The sequence below is a fragment of the Trichosurus vulpecula genome, chromosome 4, assembly GCF_011100635.1.
Source record: "Trichosurus vulpecula isolate mTriVul1 chromosome 4, mTriVul1.pri, whole genome shotgun sequence".
Taxonomy (NCBI): domain Eukaryota; kingdom Metazoa; phylum Chordata; class Mammalia; order Diprotodontia; family Phalangeridae; genus Trichosurus; species Trichosurus vulpecula.
The window spans coordinates 30,903,816-30,922,505 of NC_050576.1; the positions used below are offsets into that span (position 1 = coordinate 30,903,816).

General features: G+C 46.2%; 1 protein-coding gene across 1 annotated transcript in view; it reads left to right on the forward strand.

The window, feature by feature from the left end:
- The window catches only part of SPATA6 (spermatogenesis associated 6), a 127,286-nt gene that overhangs the window by 74,063 nt on the left and 34,533 nt on the right, over positions 1 to 18,690 (forward strand). Inside the window, exons 9-10 of the mRNA XM_036755449.1 lie at positions 9,388 to 9,428; positions 16,143 to 16,324. Of these exons, the coding sequence (XP_036611344.1) occupies positions 9,388 to 9,428; positions 16,143 to 16,324 (223 nt within the window). The remainder of the gene's footprint in view (positions 1 to 9,387; positions 9,429 to 16,142; positions 16,325 to 18,690) is intronic.

Here is an 18,690-nt window from a genome sequence, read left to right on the forward strand (position 1 = left end):
TTTTAACTATACTTTTTCAGTGATGGTGGGAGGAGAGTGTTTGAAAAGAGTGCAAAGTTAATAAATGCTCAGGCATGTTATGGTTTCTTTGCATGTGAACTTTATAGGACTGTTGGAGGAAGAAAATGATTATCTCTACCAAGGCAACCAAAACCAAAAGGCAATGGCCATGACATCCAAGTCAGGCCCCAGCTTCCACTTGGAGAGGTAATAAAAAGGCATTGGTGAAGTTGGGCTTGTCATGCTTTTGTAGACATCAAAAATCAACACATACTGATTGTGCACCATGCTGGGCCTGAGGATAAAGACAATAATGAAACTGACAGAATAAAAGATGGTTTTCTCCAGAATGATCTCCAGTGAAGGTCCTCGAGTCCATGGCACATTAGGATAGTGTGAAGGAGCCAGGCCTTAAGAATCGGGGGTGGAGAAGGGACATGAGAGTTTGAGGGGCTGGGTTCTGTTTGGCCCAAAAGGGAGGAGTCAGGAGGAATGTGTCCAGGTTTCAAAGAAGGCAAGAGAGCTATCCCAAAGAGGAATAAGCTTCCTAAAGGTGTGGGTGTCTTCAGGCAGAGGCTGGACACCTGTTGGGCGGGAGAGATGTGGCAGAGGAAGAATTGATGAGCCTGGCAACTGACTGGCTCTGTGGGGTGAAGGAGCACGAGGGGCTGAGCAATCCCACCAAAAGAGCATTTCGTGAGAAATTTTATCAGTTTGTATTTCAGTGTTCATAACTTGTTTTTGCAAGACAACCGGGAGAATAATTGCCATCGAGGTACCGATCTGTTGCAGAGGCTGAAGAGATGTAGACGCTCTATGAAGAACTCAGTGCAGTCTTCCGAATCAAATGAACATGTTTTAATACTCAGTGATTTCAATGAAAAGGTGGGAATAGGGGAGGAGGAAAAAAATAAGTTGGAAAATACAGCTTGGAGAGAGGAAGGAGAAAGGCTAAACTTTTGTTAACAAAATAACTTCTAAGTGTCATGAATGCCTTCTTTGGGGAGTCAGTGAACATGGCACCAAGTAACATTTTCCAAAAGAAAATTGGAGGACTTCTGGGATGGAGGAGTAAGCAGTAAACTTCTGTAACTCTCCTGTATTCACCTCCAAACAACCATAAAATAGTGCCCTAAAACAAATCCTGAAACAGCAGAACCAACAAAAAGATGGGGTGAAAGAAACTTGGAAGATTGGCAGGAAAGGTCTGTCTTGTTTTGGTGAAAGGGGAGCATAGTCCAGGATAGGAAGCATCACAGCAAGCCAATAGTAAGCCCCACCTCAGCAAACCAGTGGGAGATCCTGAGCCCCAGTGTGGTGGAGCAGGCACCAACACCAGGACCCCACATGCCTCAGCATTGCCAGGGATTCCTCATTTGGGCAGACTCCAGCTCTGAGAATCACTATGTGCTTCAGCATTACCCTGGGAAATGATGAAACACCCCAACAGCCTCAGTACCTGCCAGACACCAGCGCTAGGACACCCACTGAGCCCTGGATAAGCTGCCAGACCCCTATGGTCTCCAGCAGCACCAGCCATCCTCTACCCCACCACCTCAGCACAGCACCAGACAAGAGAGTCCCCCATGGGCCCAGGGCAACATCAGTGCAATACCTGGTAAACAGCCAGGGGCTACAGGCCCCATAAGAAGCCTGAAACAGTGTCCCTTCCTCCCCAGGAGCAGAGCACAAATTTAAAAGAAAGGATAATGGCCAAAAAAAGATGAGCAAAAAACAACAACAACAAAAGAATCTGATCATAGAAGGTTGTTATGATGGCAGGGAAGATTAAGATATGAACTCAGAAGAGGACAACTATGTCAAAACACCTTTGGGTAAAGCCCCAAACAAAAACTGGAAATGGTCTCAAGCCCAGAAAGAATGCATGGAAGAGCTCAAAGGGAAGTTTTAAAATCATATAAGAGAGGTAAAAGAAAAATTGGGAAGAGAAATGAGAGTGATGAAAGAGAATTATGAAAAAAGAGTCAATAGCTTGGCAAAAGAAAACAGCTGCTTAAAAAGTAGAATTGGCCAAATGGAAAAGAAAATACAAAAAAACCACTGAAGAAAACGACTTCTTAAAAAGTACAATTGACCAAGTGGAAAAGGAAGTACAAAAGCTAATTGAGTAAAACATCTCCTTAAAAGTTAGAACTGGGCAAGTGGAAGCTAATGACTATAAGACTTCAAGAATAAAATAAATTCAAAAGAATGAAAAAATTGAAGAAACTACCTCATTGGAAAAACAACTGACCTGGAAAATCCAGGAGAGACAATGTCACAGTCATTGGACTACCTGAAAGCCATAATCAAAAGGAGGACCTGGACAGCGTCTTTCAAGAAGTTATCAAGGAAAACTCCAACGAACATTATAGTCAAATTTCAGAACTATCAGGTCAAGATAAAAATACTCCAAGTGGCCAGAAAGAAACAATTCAGATATGGGAGAGCCACAATCAGGATTACACAGGGCTTAGCAACTGCAGCGTGATCATAGGTCATGGAACATGATATTCCAGAAGGGCAAAGGGGCTAGGACTGCAACCAAGAATCACCTACCTGAATAAATTAAGCACAGTACTTCAAAGGAAAAAAAATGGTCATTCAACAAAATAGAAGAATTTCAAGCTTTCATAAGGAGAAGACCAGAATTGAACAAACAATTTGATCTCCAATATCAAGACCCGAAAGAAGCCTAAAAAGTAAAAAGGGAAAAGCAGTACTTATGGGAAATTTTATTTCTCTAAATTCTAACATCAAGGGATTCAATGGAGCTGAACTGTTTACATCCCTACATGGGAAGATGATGCTTGTAATTCTTAAAAATTGTGCCACTAATAGTATAGCTAGAAGGAATGTACATAGAGGGTAAAGGTATCAGGTGAATTTGAGGGAATGACATAAAAAAGGGCTGAGAAATAGGAGTACACTGGGTGAAGAAGGAAGGAGAGTTAGAATGGGGTAAATTATTTCAGATGAAGAGGCATGAGAAACCTTATTACAGTGGAGGAAAAGATGGAAGCGTGGGTGGTGAGTATCACTTGAACCTTACTCTCATCAGTATTGGCTCAAAGAGGGAATAACATACACAGTTCAATACAGAAATCTGTCTTACCTGACAGAAAAGTAGTGGTAGGAGGAGAATAATTAAAGGAGGGGCTAACAGAAAAGAGGGCAGACTGGGGAGGTGGTAGGTGAATTGTTGAGGAGGGAAAGGGTGAAAGGAGAGAGAGGACAAACAGGAAGAAAAATAGGATGGAGGCAAATACGTAGTTAGTAATCATAACTGTGAATGTGAGTAAGATGAACTCTCCCATAAAACGGAAACAGATAGCAGAATGGATCAAAACCCAGAATCCTACAATATGTCGTTTATAAGAAATACACTTGAAGCACAGAGACACACAGAGAGTAAAGGTAAGGGGCTGGAGCAAAATCTATTATGCTTCAGCTGAAGTAAAAAAAAAAAAAAACAGGGGTAGCAATCCTGATCTCATACAAAGAGAAAACAAAAATAGACCTAATCTGAAGAGATAAGGAAGGAAATTACTTCTTGCTAAAAGGTACCATAGACAATGAAGTAATATAATATCCAAAGTCTTAAAGGAGAAGTTAAATGAGTTGCAGGAAGAAATAGACAGCAAAATTATACTAATGGGAGACCTTAATTGTCTCCTCTCAGAACTTGATAAATCCAATCAAAAAATAAACAAGAAAGAAACTAAGGAGGTGAATAGAATATTAGACAAGTTAGATATTACAGACCTTTTCTCTAAATTCCTACATCAACAAAATAGAGGAAGAACAGATCAATGAATTGGGCATGTAACTAAAAAAAAATTGAAAAATAACAAATTAAAAACCCCCAATTGAGCACCTGCAAACCAAAGGTGAGATTAATAAAATTGAAAGTAAAAAATATTGAACTAATAAATAAAACAAGGAGTTGGTTTTATAAAAAAACCAATAAGATAGATAAGCCATTGGTTAATTTGATTTTAAAAAAGAAAGGAAAAAAAATATCCAGTATCAAAACTGAAAAGGGTGAAATCACCACCCATGAAGAAGAAGTTGAAGCAATCAGGAAATTATATGCCAATAAATCTGACAATCTGAGTGAAATCAATGAGTATTTATAAAAATATAAATTACCTAGATTAACAGATCATGGTGCCCATGAGCTCCCCTTGCTCAGTCTGGGAAAGGGCAAACATGATATTCACATCCCTCAGGAAATAGAATGCCTAAATAAGCCCCATCTTAGAAAAAGAAATTGAACAAGCCATTAATGAACTCCCTAAGAAAAAATCCCCGAGGTCCAGATGACTTGACAAGAGAATTCTATCAAAGATTTAAAGAACAATTAATTCCAATACTATATAAACTATTTGGAAAATATGTAAACTTCTTTTATGACACAAATATGGTGCTGATACCTAAACCAGGAAGAGCCAAAACAGAAGGAAAATTATAGACCAATTGCCCTAATGGATATCAATGTGAAAATTTTGAACAAAATACATGTGGGATTTGTACCAGGAATGCAGGATTGATTCAATATTAGGAAAACTATCAACATAATTGGTTATGTCAACAACAAAACCAACAGATATCATATGATTATCTCTTAGATGCTGAAAAAGCTTCTGACAAAATACAGCACCCATTAAAAACACTAGAGAGCATTCCTTAGAGGAAGAGCATCACATTATTATGGTTCCCATTTTGCTGATGAAGAAGCATTCAGGGAGATGCTGTCATGAGCAAAGATCCGTGCTGGGCCCTCGGTCTAGCTTTCTTTTCCCTGAAGAGACTTCTGTGCAGGGCAGGTGGGACTTCCTCTTGTGAGGCACCTGCTCCATCCCTGACTTCAGGAAGGCTTTTCAATACGGAGCAGGCATTCAAACCCATGCCTTGGTGAACGGTGCCAATGAGCTCCCCTTGGGTCAGTCTGGGAGAGGGCAAACATGATGTTCACATCCCACAGGAGCTCCATGTGGACCTGCTTCTCCTTCCATGCTAAGACTTAATTTATTCATCGGTCTTGATGGGAGCAAGTACATTTTGGAGTCAAAGGCCTGGATCTGTAGTCAGAGAGACCTGAATTCAAATCCTGCCTCAGATACTTAGTAGCTTGTGACTCTGGGCAAGCCACTTAATCTTTGTCTGCCTTTTCCCTTATCTGTGAAATGGAGATAGCAGTATCATCTCCCTCTCAGGGTTGTTGTGAGGAAACACTACTCGAACCTTAAGACACTATAAAGGCAGCTAGGAGGAGCAGTGCTGGAGACTGCCGGACCTCAGGCACTGATGAGCTGGGAAACCCTGGAGAAGTATTTGAACTGCTGTCTGCCTCAGTTTCCTCAACTGGAAAATGGAAATCATAAGAGCACCTTCGTCCCAAGGTTGTAGTGAGGATAAATAAAATGAGATAATGTTTGTAAAGTGCTTTGTGAACCTTATGCCAGTGATAATAGCAGTAGTACTATTACTAATATTTATACATTTTATATAATTATAATAAAATTTATATAATTTATATTTTTATGTTTATATAATAACATATTTAAATGTATTATTTATACAAATGATCACAGTAGTTTATTATTCTTGGCTTCTTTCCCTCTGGTCAAGGGGTTTCCTCTGTCTGTCCTTCCCACGTCTAGCTTGCAGGCTTTCTGTCTGTTTACCAGGCAGCTGTGTTGTGAGGGCTAAGCAAAGGAGAGCATAGTTTTCCTTGAGCATTTAGATGTCCTTAGAAGGAAAGGGACAGAGTTAAGTCTTGCTAGTAATAGTTTAAATGGTTCCAGCTGAGGAGAGACTGTCATCTTTCCTGTAGCTTCCAGTGACTCAGGGACAGTATCCCATCAAATGTCCATAGTGAGGAAGGCCCAGCGCTGCATCATGCAGAAGTAATGGCCCCTGTTAGGCCCTGAGATGCCTTGTCACTTCTATCCTGTCCTCTCCTTGTGTCTTCTTACCTTTATGGCTGTAGACTATATATAGGCTACATTTCCTCATTTTTATCATGTGTTTTTTGGGCCATGTTACTAACCGTTGTCAAGACTGCAGTGGTTTGGTGAGGAATTGTTAGCAGTGTGGAGAAGAAAGATTGCTAAGAGTGCTTCTTCCCACCCTATTCTGTTTTTCTAGGGTCAGCTAGGTGGTATTGTGGGTAGAGCACTGGGCCTAGTTCAGGAAGACTCATCTTCCTGAGCTCAAATCTGGTCTCAGACACTTACTATCTACATGATCCTGGGTGAGTCACTGCACCCTGTTTGCCTCAGTTTCCTCATCTGTAAAATGAGCTGGAGAAGGAAATGGCAAACACTGCAGCATCTTTGCCAAGAAAACCCCAGATGGAGTCATGGAGAGTTGGACATGACTGAACTGACTGAACAACACCACCACCAACAAACCCATCCTTCAAGCTAGAGTTCCAGCCTTCTCTATGAAGCCACCCTTTCGGTCTGGGCCCAACAATTGACTTTTTGATGTCTGAGGATCAACCTAACTCAGCTAGACAAAGCTTGCCACCATCAAGTATGCCATCCAGGGATACCATTATGGAGGCCGTCTGCTGAGACATAGGAGTGTCGGGGCCCTGACTCTGGAAGGAGGACTTCCCTTGCTGCTGTCTGGCCCTTTTGTTGGTGCTGGCAAGTAAGGAAATGGGGTACAGTGCTTGATGTTGAGTATCACCATCCATGTGCAGAACTGCCTGGCTGCTCACATTGGGAGAATTAGGACCCACTCTGAGCAGGGGTGTCATATCACTCCTACAGCCAAGAACTGACATCTCTTAATTGGAATAGCTCACGTTTACATGGTCCTTAAAAAATTTACAAAACACTTTTCTCAAAACAACTCTGGAAAGAAATGCTGTTAACCTAAGAATTCTAGACTTCTAGCCCAAATGGCCACTTCAGATGACCACACAGCTCCCATATACCCTCTCTAGCAAAACCCTGAAGCCTACACCAAACTGAATAATGATCAAGAAATCCAATGAGGGAGCTTAGGGAGTGACTTTTTTTCTTCTCTAGAACTACACAAAAAGTCAGCCAGAAGCTCACGGGCAGCAGGGAAGGGAATCCTCTAGCAAAGCCAGCACCAGTGAAGGGGAGCCGCCCAGCACAACCAAGGATGGACAGAAGATACATGTAGCCTGCAGGGCTGTGTCCTAGGCAGCAAGAGAGGGTGGCTGCCTTGAGAAAGCCCCAGGGTAGGAACTTTGGAAGACCTGGGAACCAGCAGTGACCAGTGAGTGCCCATTCCTCAGACCAAGACAGGCCTAGGGTCTCTGAGGTTCCTAACACCCAGTGTGCAGAGACCAGAAGGCCCTGAAGATCCAGCACCTTGAGACTCAGAGGCAGAGTGAGGCAGCCCCTGGAGGAAAAGGCCATGCAAGAACCCAGGGGACCCAAGGTGCTCCCCCTAACCCCCAAGAAGTTCAGCAAAAATGCAGCAGGAAGCTGAGCCAAGGCAGAAACTAAAGCTGGAGAGATGAGTTAAAAAGCACTAACTAGTATAAGAAAAAATGGAAAACCCAGAGACCCCAAAGACAGAGAATGACTAACAACGGCAAACAGAGATTCAAAGGAAAATTTGGATTCCACACAACATGACTCCCTAGGATAACACTTCTCAAAGTGTTGTCTGCAGACCTTTTGGGGAGTCTGAGAGGTCAAAACAATTTTTGTGATAATACTAAGATATTGTCATTTCTAAGGTAAGCACTGGTATTAACAAATATTAAAAATATAGACAAGCTCCCTCAAGGAGCTTACATTCAAATATGGAAGAAAAGACAAACAGGGGAGGAATGACTGGTGGAAGATATTTTGTTCTGGGAAAGTGGAAGGGGGTGTGGGGAGGAGGTGAGAGTGGAGAAGACTGGGTGGCTAACTGGACAGGCTGTAAAACTGAAGCATGGTCTGGTGTATGGAGCGGCCTATACACATTCTGGCCCAATTAGTGGGCCCAATCAGTCTGGTGGGGCCAGACTCTAGGGCCAAAGCTCCAAAGACAAGTGAATTGGCCTCCCCTGGGCCTGGGGCATGAATTCTGGAAGGCCTAGGGATGTAGGCCCAGGTATCTGATCCTGTGTGGAGAGAGCTGGCTTGGGTAGATATTGGCTGGATGAGACTTGAGACTCAAGCTGGATTTTCTGTGTTGTTTTAAACATACCAAAGAAAATGGTTAAGTTGCATGCACAGTGCTTTGGACATAATTCTCATAGCTGCCTCTACTCCCAATTTCTCCTCTTCGCCCTCTGAATCTCAGAGCTGGAGAAACTTCCAAAGGCCCTCTAGGCCGCCTGTGTACCTTCTCTGCTCGTTGCCCAGAATGGGCATCCAGACCGTCATAAAATGGCAGACTGTGAAGATTCATTCAACAATATCTAACAAACATGTATAAATGCATAGCATGATCCTGGATGCTGGGAAAGATACAAAGCTTAGATGAGATATAGCCCCTCATAAGCTACTTTCATAGTGCTTACAGCCTGGTAGAAGAAAAGACCCAAACATAGATAGTTATCGTTTATCACTTGGTAAGTATGTTGGAGAATGATAGAAATGTGTGCAGTGGGAGGTCTGTGGGAGAAGTTGTTACTGACCCTTCTGAAGGAGGGAATCAGAGAAGGCTTTGGAGGAGGCGGCTGCTAATGGATAAGTAGAAATTCAGTAGATGGAATGTGGGGGGCAGGGCGTTCCTGGTCTAGGGATGGCTTGGTATGTGTTCCAACTCCCTCGCTTTAGTAGGAGGAAAATAAAGAGAAGTGACTTGCCTGTGGTCCCCCATGTAGTAAAAGGGGGTGGGGGTAGGATAAGCACCTACTATGTGCCAGCACTGTGCTAAGCACTCTGGATACAGATAAAGGCAGGGCCAGTCCCAGCCCTCAAGGTGCTCACAGTCTATTGGGGGAGGCAACAGGCAAACAGCTAGATGCAAACAAGCTATAGGCAGAGGAAACTGGAGACAATGAACAGAGGGAAGGTCCTAGAGTTAAGAAGGATCAGGAAAATTCCCATAGAGAGGCAGGATTTGGGTTGAAGGAAGCCCAAGAGGCTAGATGGCAGAGGGAGGAGGAGAGTGTTCCAAGCTTGGGGGTCTCAAACCCACATCTTCTCAGGCCAAGGCTAGGGCTCTTTCCCCCAGTGACATCAGATGGTTATCAAATCATTTCTGTCTGGGATGGGTTTGATCTCTGCACCATTTTGTCATCCTGAGGAGTACAGAGCTCTTTTGAATTTTGAATTAGAAGTGACTGAATGTTCTAATAATATGACAGTAGAGATAACAGCTGAAGCCAGATTGCTGATCTTTTCTTTATGTTATCAAATATTTTTATTTTAATTCTTTTGTAACATCCTTTTTCAGATCATGCTCATCTTGGCAGCTACCGAACCAAGGAATATAAGGTGTGTAGAAAAGGTCAGAGAAAATAGAATGAAAGTTGTGTCTATTCTGAGGGAGGGCGTGAATATGCGGCCCTATCACATAAGGCTGGCCAACCATGGAGAGCCAAAGAGGCCTTCTGTGAAGCTCAGACTTCGCTCCTATTCTCCAGCAGGGCACGTCCACCAGCACTTAGGGGCCCTCGGATCACCGGGGTCTGCAGCCATGATGGTGGCTCAGCGGCGCTTGCGTATTTTCTTTTTGTTTCAGCTTTTTGTTCTGCCTCTGCTGAAATGGAACCTTCTCAAATCCAAGCAATGTATTGATTTGTCATTGGGGGAAAGGGGAAAGAAAGAGAGGAAGCTTTTCTATGGTGCCTACTCTGTGCCAGGCCCTGTGCCAAGCCCTTTACAAATGTTATCTCGTTTGATCCTGTCCTCACAGGTGGTAGATGCTATCATTGTCCCCATTTTACAGCTAAGGAAACTGAGGCAAACTGAGTTTAAGGGGCTTGTCCAGAGTCACACAGCTAGTAAATTTCTGAGGCCAAATTTGAACTCAGGTCTTGTGACCCCAGGCCTAACCTGCCTCTTTTCAACTGTACCAGCTAACTATATAAACTTCTTAGCCTGCTATTCTGTTCTATTCTGTTCTATTCTATTCATTCATTTATTCCAGAAGTATTTATTGATCACTCAGTTCTACTTGTCCTCAGTATTATTGACCCTCTAGTCTGGAAGTAAATGCTGGACTACGTGGCCAGAGAAGTGCTGGAGAATCACACAGCTAGGAGCAGCTAGGGAAGACCTTCCCAAAGAAATACGACTTGAGCTAGGCCCTGAGGGATTGGCAGGACTGGGGTAGCCAGAGAGAAGGGAACAGTGTCCCCCTAAAAGCTTGGGATATCCAGAGAATAGTGAGATACCAAGTCAGCTTGCAGTGGAGGCTTTTGGCTGGGGAATAAAGGAACCATGATTTCCTTCCTACATGAAGTCACAGAACTTTCCTGAGCCTTGGAAGGGGTTGGACTGGACAGCGTCTGAGGTCCCTTCATGCGAAGTTCACTCCTCATCCAGGCAGCCTTCCATTGTGGGTCAGTTCCGCTGGTTAGGGAGGTCTTTCTTATATTGCTGAAATTTGTAGCATTTTTGAATCACATAAAAGGTTAGTACTTTAACATCACTATTCCGAGAGACCTATGGAGTCTTCAGTTCAATTTAACAATCATTTATGAAAGTGCAACGAACCTGTGTTTATTACAGGGGTGCAAAGATGGAAAAAGAGAAATAGGAGATAGTAGGATTTTGAGCAGGAAGGTAGCTTTGAGGTCTTCAAGCCCAGCAGAAGTATTAGCCCTGGAGGAGAGGAGGGCAGTGGTATGGATAGACCTGTGCTTTAAGAAATACCTTAGCACCTGCGTGGAGGATGACCCAGCCTCCTCATTTTACAGATGAGGAAGCTGCCCCAGGTGAAGTGATTGTGCAGGTAGCCAGTGACTATCTGAGGGGGGTTTGAGCCTGGGACCCCTTGATTTCTCAGTCAACTTCCAAAGAATCCAGATTGTTTCTGGGCCTCTACACAAGGAGAAAGTGGGCTTTAGATGTGATCTCCAAGATCACTTCCTCCTGTATGTGCTTTTCCCTGAAAATTCCCCTTCTGGAGTGGGGACAGTTCCAACATCTTGCTTTCTGATGTAGTGGAAAGACCTGTCAGAAAGTCAGAAGGCCTCAGTTTGAGACCAGGCTCTGCCACTTAGACCTTGGGGGATATTGATCAAAGCTCTTCCCTCTCTATCCCTCGGTTTCCTCATCTGTAAGTGAGGGGCTGGCTTTAAAAGGAAGGTATTCTGTCAGCACTCCGGATTCCAGAGGCCCTTGTGTCTGATCTTCACAATGAGAAAATAAGTGCTCTGCAGGCGGCTCACTGTGGAATGGCTGCCCTTCCTATTAATGAATCGGTGAGAAGGCTAGGAAGGGACAGAAACCTGATCAAAGCACCACAAGCCGCCTGGGCATGAGACGAGACCCAGACTTGTGCTGGCTTCTGATGGTGGCTGGGTCTTGAAGCTAGCAAATGTCCGCACTTCTACCAATGGAAATATACTGGGGTCTTCTTGGAGAGCTCCAGCATTTCCAGGTCGCCAACTTGAAAAGTGTTAATGGGGTAGAGACTCTTTATCTTGGACATTTTAATTAAAATTGATTTCTTTTCTAAAAAGAAAAAAAGTTATTGGAGAAAACCATTGTGCTATCTAGGTAGTATAACTATCAATTAATTAATTAATCACATTCCTAAGACCTTTAAGCACTACTATTTTCTAACAGAATTTATTCAGGGATCTGAACATCTCAGAGTTGGGAGGGAATTCACAGCCTGGCTGGTTGGGTGCTGCAGCCTCAGCCTGGAGCCCTGTAAGGATGGGGACCCCACAATCTTCTAAGGCTGCTCAGCCCACTTTGGGATAATAATCATTGTCAGGAAGTCTTTAATAACAACAGACCTAAATCTGCCTCTCTTCTATTTCCCCTCTCCCCTTCCCTTCACCTTCCACTGGGTCTGCTTCTGCCCTCTTGGGCCAAATGCCTATGGAGCCAGCATTTAGCAGACATTTAATAAGTACGTCATCTGCAGCGTGATGCTGAGGACCGGGCCTCCAATCTTTGTGCTAATACCTGTGTGACCTTGGACAAATCACCTTCCTTCTCTGAGAAAACCGAAAAGTTTCCTTTTCTTGCAAACCTGATGGTTGGACACCTGGGTGTTCTCCATGGGGTCCTAGCCTTGAGATGCATCTCGCCATTGCACAGAGGAATTTAAATCAGAGCAGGGCAAGAGCAGAGCTACTCCACCCTGAGGGATTTAGATTCAGATCTGTGTCACTTTGAGCAGGTCCCCACCTTCCTGGGCCTGTTTTCTTTTCTGGAAAATGAGGCATTTGGACTTCACCTCTAAGGTCCCCTTGAGCCCTGATGGTTTATGTGAATCTATGAAGTCGAGTCCTCTGGCTCCATCCTCTGCACTCCAGGGTTAGGCCTTTTAGTGGCTGCAGAAAAGAAGATGATGATCTGATTCCAGTCTGGTGTAGGGCACGGAAATAAGGAACGATAGACACATGCGGCTTCAGTATAAATGAGAATATGACAAATGCACCTTGTCATTATTTAAGCTCCTTGGATGAAGTTGCAGGTGCTGGATTACCAGAGCAGCTTCTTGGTGCAATCTGTGTATATTCATTTATCTGCAGTTTGGAACATGTATCTGCCCCTCCCGCCCTCACTCTCCCCTTCCTTTGAGCCTTCTTTTCTTTCCCTGTGATTGCCTGCTCATCCGTAAGTCTTAGCTACACCTGGAATATGGAATTTCATTCTGGGCCCCATGGACTGAAGAAAAACTTGATGGGCTGGAAATTGTTCAGAGGAAGGCAGCCTGAAGTGAAGGGCCCAGAGACCATGTCTTCTGTGTGGGGCTAGGCTGAAAGAGGTGGAGGTTGTTAGCATCAAGGAGAAAGCACTGGGAGGAAGGGCATTTGTAAGTGTGGAAAGACCTGTGGGCATGGGTCGGACTCCCTGGCCTCCTGGCCCTTTCCAGCTCTGAGGCTGTCATTATAAAGTTCGGTGAACCTTAGAAAGAGCCTGCAAATGAAACTGGAAGAATTATCCCATCAATTGGTCAGCAGGCATCTATGAAGCACCTACTGTGGGCCAGGCCCTGGGCTCAGAAGGAAGCCCAGTTTAAGGAGAGAAGCTGACATGGGTGTGAAAGTGAACATAGAGTGTACACAAAGTACATGCAAGGTCATTTCAGGAGTGGGAGGCACTGGCATCCAAGAGCCTGGGAAAGGCCTCATGGGGAAGGTGGCGCTGGGATTCTCAGAGGCAGGGCTGAGAATGGGGAGCAGGCAGGGGGGACACCCCTCACAGGGACCTGAAAAAGGAAGAAGGTCCATCTGCCAGAGGGTAGCGTGCGTGAATGGAAGGACCATGGAATGAGACTGGGGCCAGTGCCAAACATTTTTATTTGGATGGTTATAAAAGGAATGCAAGGCTGGAACTAGTGTTTATCTTCTTCTTAGAGGTGGTAGCAAGCGAGTGCAGGGATCTGAGCAGGGAGCGACATCCTTAGACCTGTTGGCTTCACAGTTAGATTCTGCTTAGCTCCTTGAGAGGGGAGACACTGAGGGCAGAAAAGGAAGTTAGGAAAGGATTTGTAAATGCCTACTATGTGCAAGGCACTGGGGATGAGAAGGACAAAACAGACCCTGCCCTCAAGGTCTTTACCTTCTGCTTGGGAAGAAACGATTTATGCAGATAAATCCACAGGAAATTTATCTGAAGTGAGTTCAATCTTTTCTGGATTGGGGAAGGCCCTTCCACCTGGGGAGATCCATAAAGACCTTGGCTAGGAGGGGGTCTTTGAGCCTGGAACTAGGAGTGGAAGTGGAGAGGAGGAGACCCATCCAGGAGATGCTGTCAGAAGAGGGGGGCTAATGGGCTGTGGGGTGTCAGGGTCCCAAGGAGCCTGGTGGTGGCAGGCTGGGGTGGGACGGTGATGCTTCCTTTCTGTCCTCCAATCCAGTATAAGCCAGTTCCTTTTCCATTCCCTCCCCAAACTGGTACAAGTCTCTTATTAATTCCTGATTGTCCCAATTCCTTTCTTTTTGTCTTCCCCTTGTTAAAAAGCAATTTAGGGGATGAATGTAATATCTCTGTGCCCAGTAGGGAGATGAGTATTAATCACATAGTAAGATTTTCTTTTCTTGCCTCGACTAAGTTCTTGTGGGTGGGAATGGGAATCCAAGATGACAGCTGGCTAGAGGAGCGGGTCAGAGGTCAGCTAGGACAGCCTCTTCCTGAGCAGGGGCCCCTTCCAGGCCTCCCCAGGCAGAGCTCATCCGCCCTTGGTGGTGATTGGACACTTCTCTCTACTCCAGGCACAGCCCTCCTTGCTGGGAAGCTCTTCCATGCTGGACTGCAGTCTGTCTCATGGTGGCTTTCCCCACATCACTCCCAGTACTGTCTCCCAGGTTGAAATCAAATGGCTCTTTTTATGCCAACGTGTTCAGTCCCTCACTCCCCTCCTACAGTAGCATTCTCTGGACAGAATTCAAACAGTGCCTTCCTTGCCTTTCTGCCCTGCTTCCTCTCCCCACTTGGAGTTCAGCAAATCTCCATGAATACTGGCTTCCATCGATGTTTGTGAAAGGCCCCTGCACAGTCCTGGGTACATAAAGACTGGGTGCCCCACACCAGTGGTCTGTCCAGGCTCAGGAGCAGACGAGGAACAGAGCCCAGAATCACAGCTATCTGTTGCTATTCGAGGCTCCTGCCAGGAGACCTTTCTAAACCCCCTTAGGTGGTTTCTTGGGGATCACTGTACTTTTTAGTTTGACTGTTGCCACATACAAAAGCAAGGTGTCCAGTGGGCAAAAAACCCAGGAGGGAGGTGTTGGATAAGAGCAGTGGCAGAGGGCTTCCTCCCCCAGGGCTGAGGGCAAACAGCCTTGGCTGCTGGAGGTGAGGTCCTAGAACTGACAGCTCTGAGTTCAGCACCCCATTTTGCAGTCAGAGGCTGACCCAGTGTGCAGACTTCACCCTCTTCTGATCTCGTGTTGCGCCTATCATTGGTGTCTGTCTTTGAGCCTTGGCAAAGGCCACCTGATCTGACCTCATACAACTATGAATGTAGCTGTCCTTCCTCTAGTGCTGTGGTGTTTGCCATCCTGCATGGAAGGTCAGTATCAGTATTCCCATTTCACAGATGAGAAGACAGACAGGTTAAAAATGACTCACCTCGGTGTCAGAGCTGGTCAGTGTCAGAGCCAGGCCTGGCATCCAGGGCACCTAACTCTAAGTCCAGAGTTTTTGCTACAGCATCCCTCCAAGTAGGACCTTGTGTCGCTGGCACTACTATGCTGCTTTAACATTTTTGAGCTCAGTATCTTATGCTTTTGATTGTGCTTGTTGACTCAGATTGACTTTGGTTTCTTCGGTTGTTGACCATTTGATGTTGACTGGCTCTCTGCAGTTTCTAGCTGGCCACCATGTGCAAACCCTTGGCCAGCCAGCCTGCCGTCAGCACCCTGGAGAGCAGCAGGCCTTGGAGCCAGGAGGTGCCCACAGTGGGCCTTTCTCAGATGGAGTGGAGGGCTCCCCATTCATAGAGGTCTCAGCCTCAGTTTCCTGCTCTGTAAAGCTAGGATCATAGGTTTAAAGCTGGAAGTAGCCTTGGTCCAACCCCATCTCTGTAGGATCTCTAGGCATCTAGGATGCACCAGAGAATCATAGACTCTGAGCCAGAATGAATCTCAGATGTCCTCTTGTTTAGGCCAGACCTCAACAGAAATCCCTTCTGGGCCATCCCTAGCATAGTCCTCTAGTGATGGAGGCACTCACCATCTCTGGGGGCCACTCTCTCCTCTGGAAAAGCTGTGATTGCTTGGAAACTTTGGTGCAGAAGGAGGTCCCACTCCCCTCTGGGTGAGCTCTGGGGTTCTGTGAGTCTGGGACCTTTTCCCTGTGGGTGCTCTGTCTGACTAGCTGTTGGGTCCTTAAGGGAAGATTTTTGGCTTTTTTTCTTCATATGTGACCTTGGACAGCTCCTAGTCATGCTGTGTAAATGATTGTGGGCTGAAGGAGCCGTCCAATGGATTGGCTATTGGGGGCACTTTCTCTCATAGATGTGTCATTGGGCTTCTGATCCTTGGGTTCTTAAACACTTGTTAATGTGTCTTTTCACAGATTACTAAGCCATGTCATATAAGAGACCGTGAAGATTCTCTTGAAAGGTGTGAAGAATACCTTGCCCCAAGGCAATCTAGGCCACCCCACCCAGACCGGGCTCTCTTGGTCCACTCAGCACCATCCTCAATGCAGAAACGCTCTCCCAGCCCTGTGCTCAATCAGTCGACTCTCAGGGAAAGGTGAGGCTATATGTGTTCTCCCTCTCTGACCAGGCTTCATAAGAGGGGCTTGGGAAAATTACCTGCCTCTCTAAACCTTAGTTTCCTCTGAGGAAGCCAAGGCAGTGTCCTGGGACACTGGTATTGAGTTTAGAATGTTTGAACTTGGGTTACAGCCCTTCCCCTTAACAGCCATGAAACTGTACACGTCCTTAGGCTTCCTTGGGCCTCAGCAGCCTCTCGAGATCATCAGAAGGAGGGAAGTGCTTTGTGTATTCAAAGATGCTCAGAAAATCTAATTGTTGCTTTCTGTAGAATGAGGCACTTGGGCAGAGGCTTCCCCAGGGTCACAGACTCTTAGAGCTGGGGGGAACCTCATCGACCGATGGCCTTCACTAGCAAACCTGGCTTAGCAACTGTTGGTGGGAGAAAGAGTTTGGTGAATGGCACCCAGAGTGTGATGGAGTCGGACAGTTCATGGTAGATGCCAGGGTGGGCTAGGGCCAGGGAGGCTTGAGTTCCTCCTGGATGGCCAGTAGAAAAGTGCCAGTGGTACTCCCTGTTCCTTAAGGTCCCATCCAGCTCAGCCATCTCAGGTCTCACAGGCCTCTAGGCTCAGAGCCATCCACATGAACAGGAGTCCTCTGTACAATACACCACAAGCGGGCGTCCCACATCATGCCCTTGCAGATGACCAGGGAGCCCTGGGTAGCTGCAAAGGGATGAGCCCCTAGGCTCATCTCTGCATTCAGCTCTGCTTATTGTGTGGCTCATTCAATCTCTGCACATCAGATATCCCCACATGGGGAAGGGAAGGGGCTCCTTGCCCACTTCATCTGTTGATTCCCAGAGTGAGCTTTCCTGTGGTTGGAAGAAAGAAAATCCTAGCCGATACCACCAGTGAGTCAATCGATAAACATTTATTGAACGCCTTCTATGTGCCAGGCACTGTGCTAAGTGCTGGGGAAGCCAAGAAAGGCAGAAGATGGCTCCTGCTCTCCAGAAGCTCATTCTGCTGATGACCTCAAATCCTTCCATCTCATGTCAGATGGAGGAGATAAAAGCAGCCTAGCAAGTTTCTATATTGTAACAAACCTGTTGGATCCAATTGCCTGAGTCTGACAGCTGAAAGTGAATCAGAGGTACAACCCCATCAGGACCATAGGAAAAGGGCACTGCCCCCAAGACTATCTGGGGGGCAGTGCCTTGCTTTTCCTGAAAGGGTTTCCAGGAGAGTTGAGGAGGGGAAAAGAGAGGAGAGGACGGGAGGAGAGGAGGGAAGGGGAGGAGAGGGGAGAGGAGAGGAGAGGAGAGGAGAGGAGGGGAGGGGAGGAAGCTACCCCCAAGGAAGGGTTGGTGAGTAGACCCCATGTATTCTGCCCCTTGGACATGTGCCTTGTTGGAGCATCTGTGCTCTGAGGCGAAGCTCACATGTTGCACCCCCTGGAGAAGGGGCTCTTGTACTGCCTTCCCTGCCACCACCTACTTGGGACAGCTGGCAAGCCTGGGGTAGACCCTTGCTCAGACCAAGGGGAGGAAAATGACTGTTATCAAAAGCAACTTCACAGACTCCAATTAAGAATCTCTGATTCTAGGGGAAAAAACAAACCTCTAAAAGAAAGGCAGCTTTGGGGGTTATCTGAACTATAACTTGAGTCTCAACTTGGAGTCAGAAGACCAGCCTCAAGTGAAACCACTGCCTTTCACTGACTCTGTGGCCTTGGGCAAGTCCCTTTACCCTCTGGTCAGCGTCCTTATCTGTAAAATGGGAGGAGGGGGCCCCTTGATCTCTACAGGCCTTTCCAGCTGTTAGTCCAGTACTTTGACTGAGGGAGTTGGAGGGGGCGCAGCACTGGGTCTCTAAGGTGCACGTACTGGGAGGCAGGAGATCTGAGCAGGATGACCTTCCCTGACTGGGCAAGTGATCTTGGATGGGTCATATTCCCTCTGGGAGATGAGCCTCCTCATCTGTTAATTGCGGTCAATGGCACCTGCTCACTGCAGTGGAAGCCCTTTGTAAGCCCACCAGGTGCTGCAGAGGGGCCTGCCTTACCCTAGGACTTTAGAGATCAGGGCCTAGGCTATTGTGTTCTTAGGGGTAGTTTGGGTCTGGCTTGGAGCCTCACTTGGGAAGCTTATCAGCCTTCTAGGGAGCTGCCAGGGTGATGATTCCCCTAATGTCACTCGCCTACTCAGCAGTACATTCTAGAACAAACAGGAAGGCCTTTGTTGGTCATTCAGAGTGCTTCCCACTGGGCCCAGCCCACCTTCCTAGCCTCCTTTCCCTCACTGTCCCCCAGAGCCACACTGGTCTTTTTACTGCTCCGTCTCTCATCTCTAGGCTGTTACACTGGCTGTTCCTCATGCCTGGTATGTCCTCCCTCAGC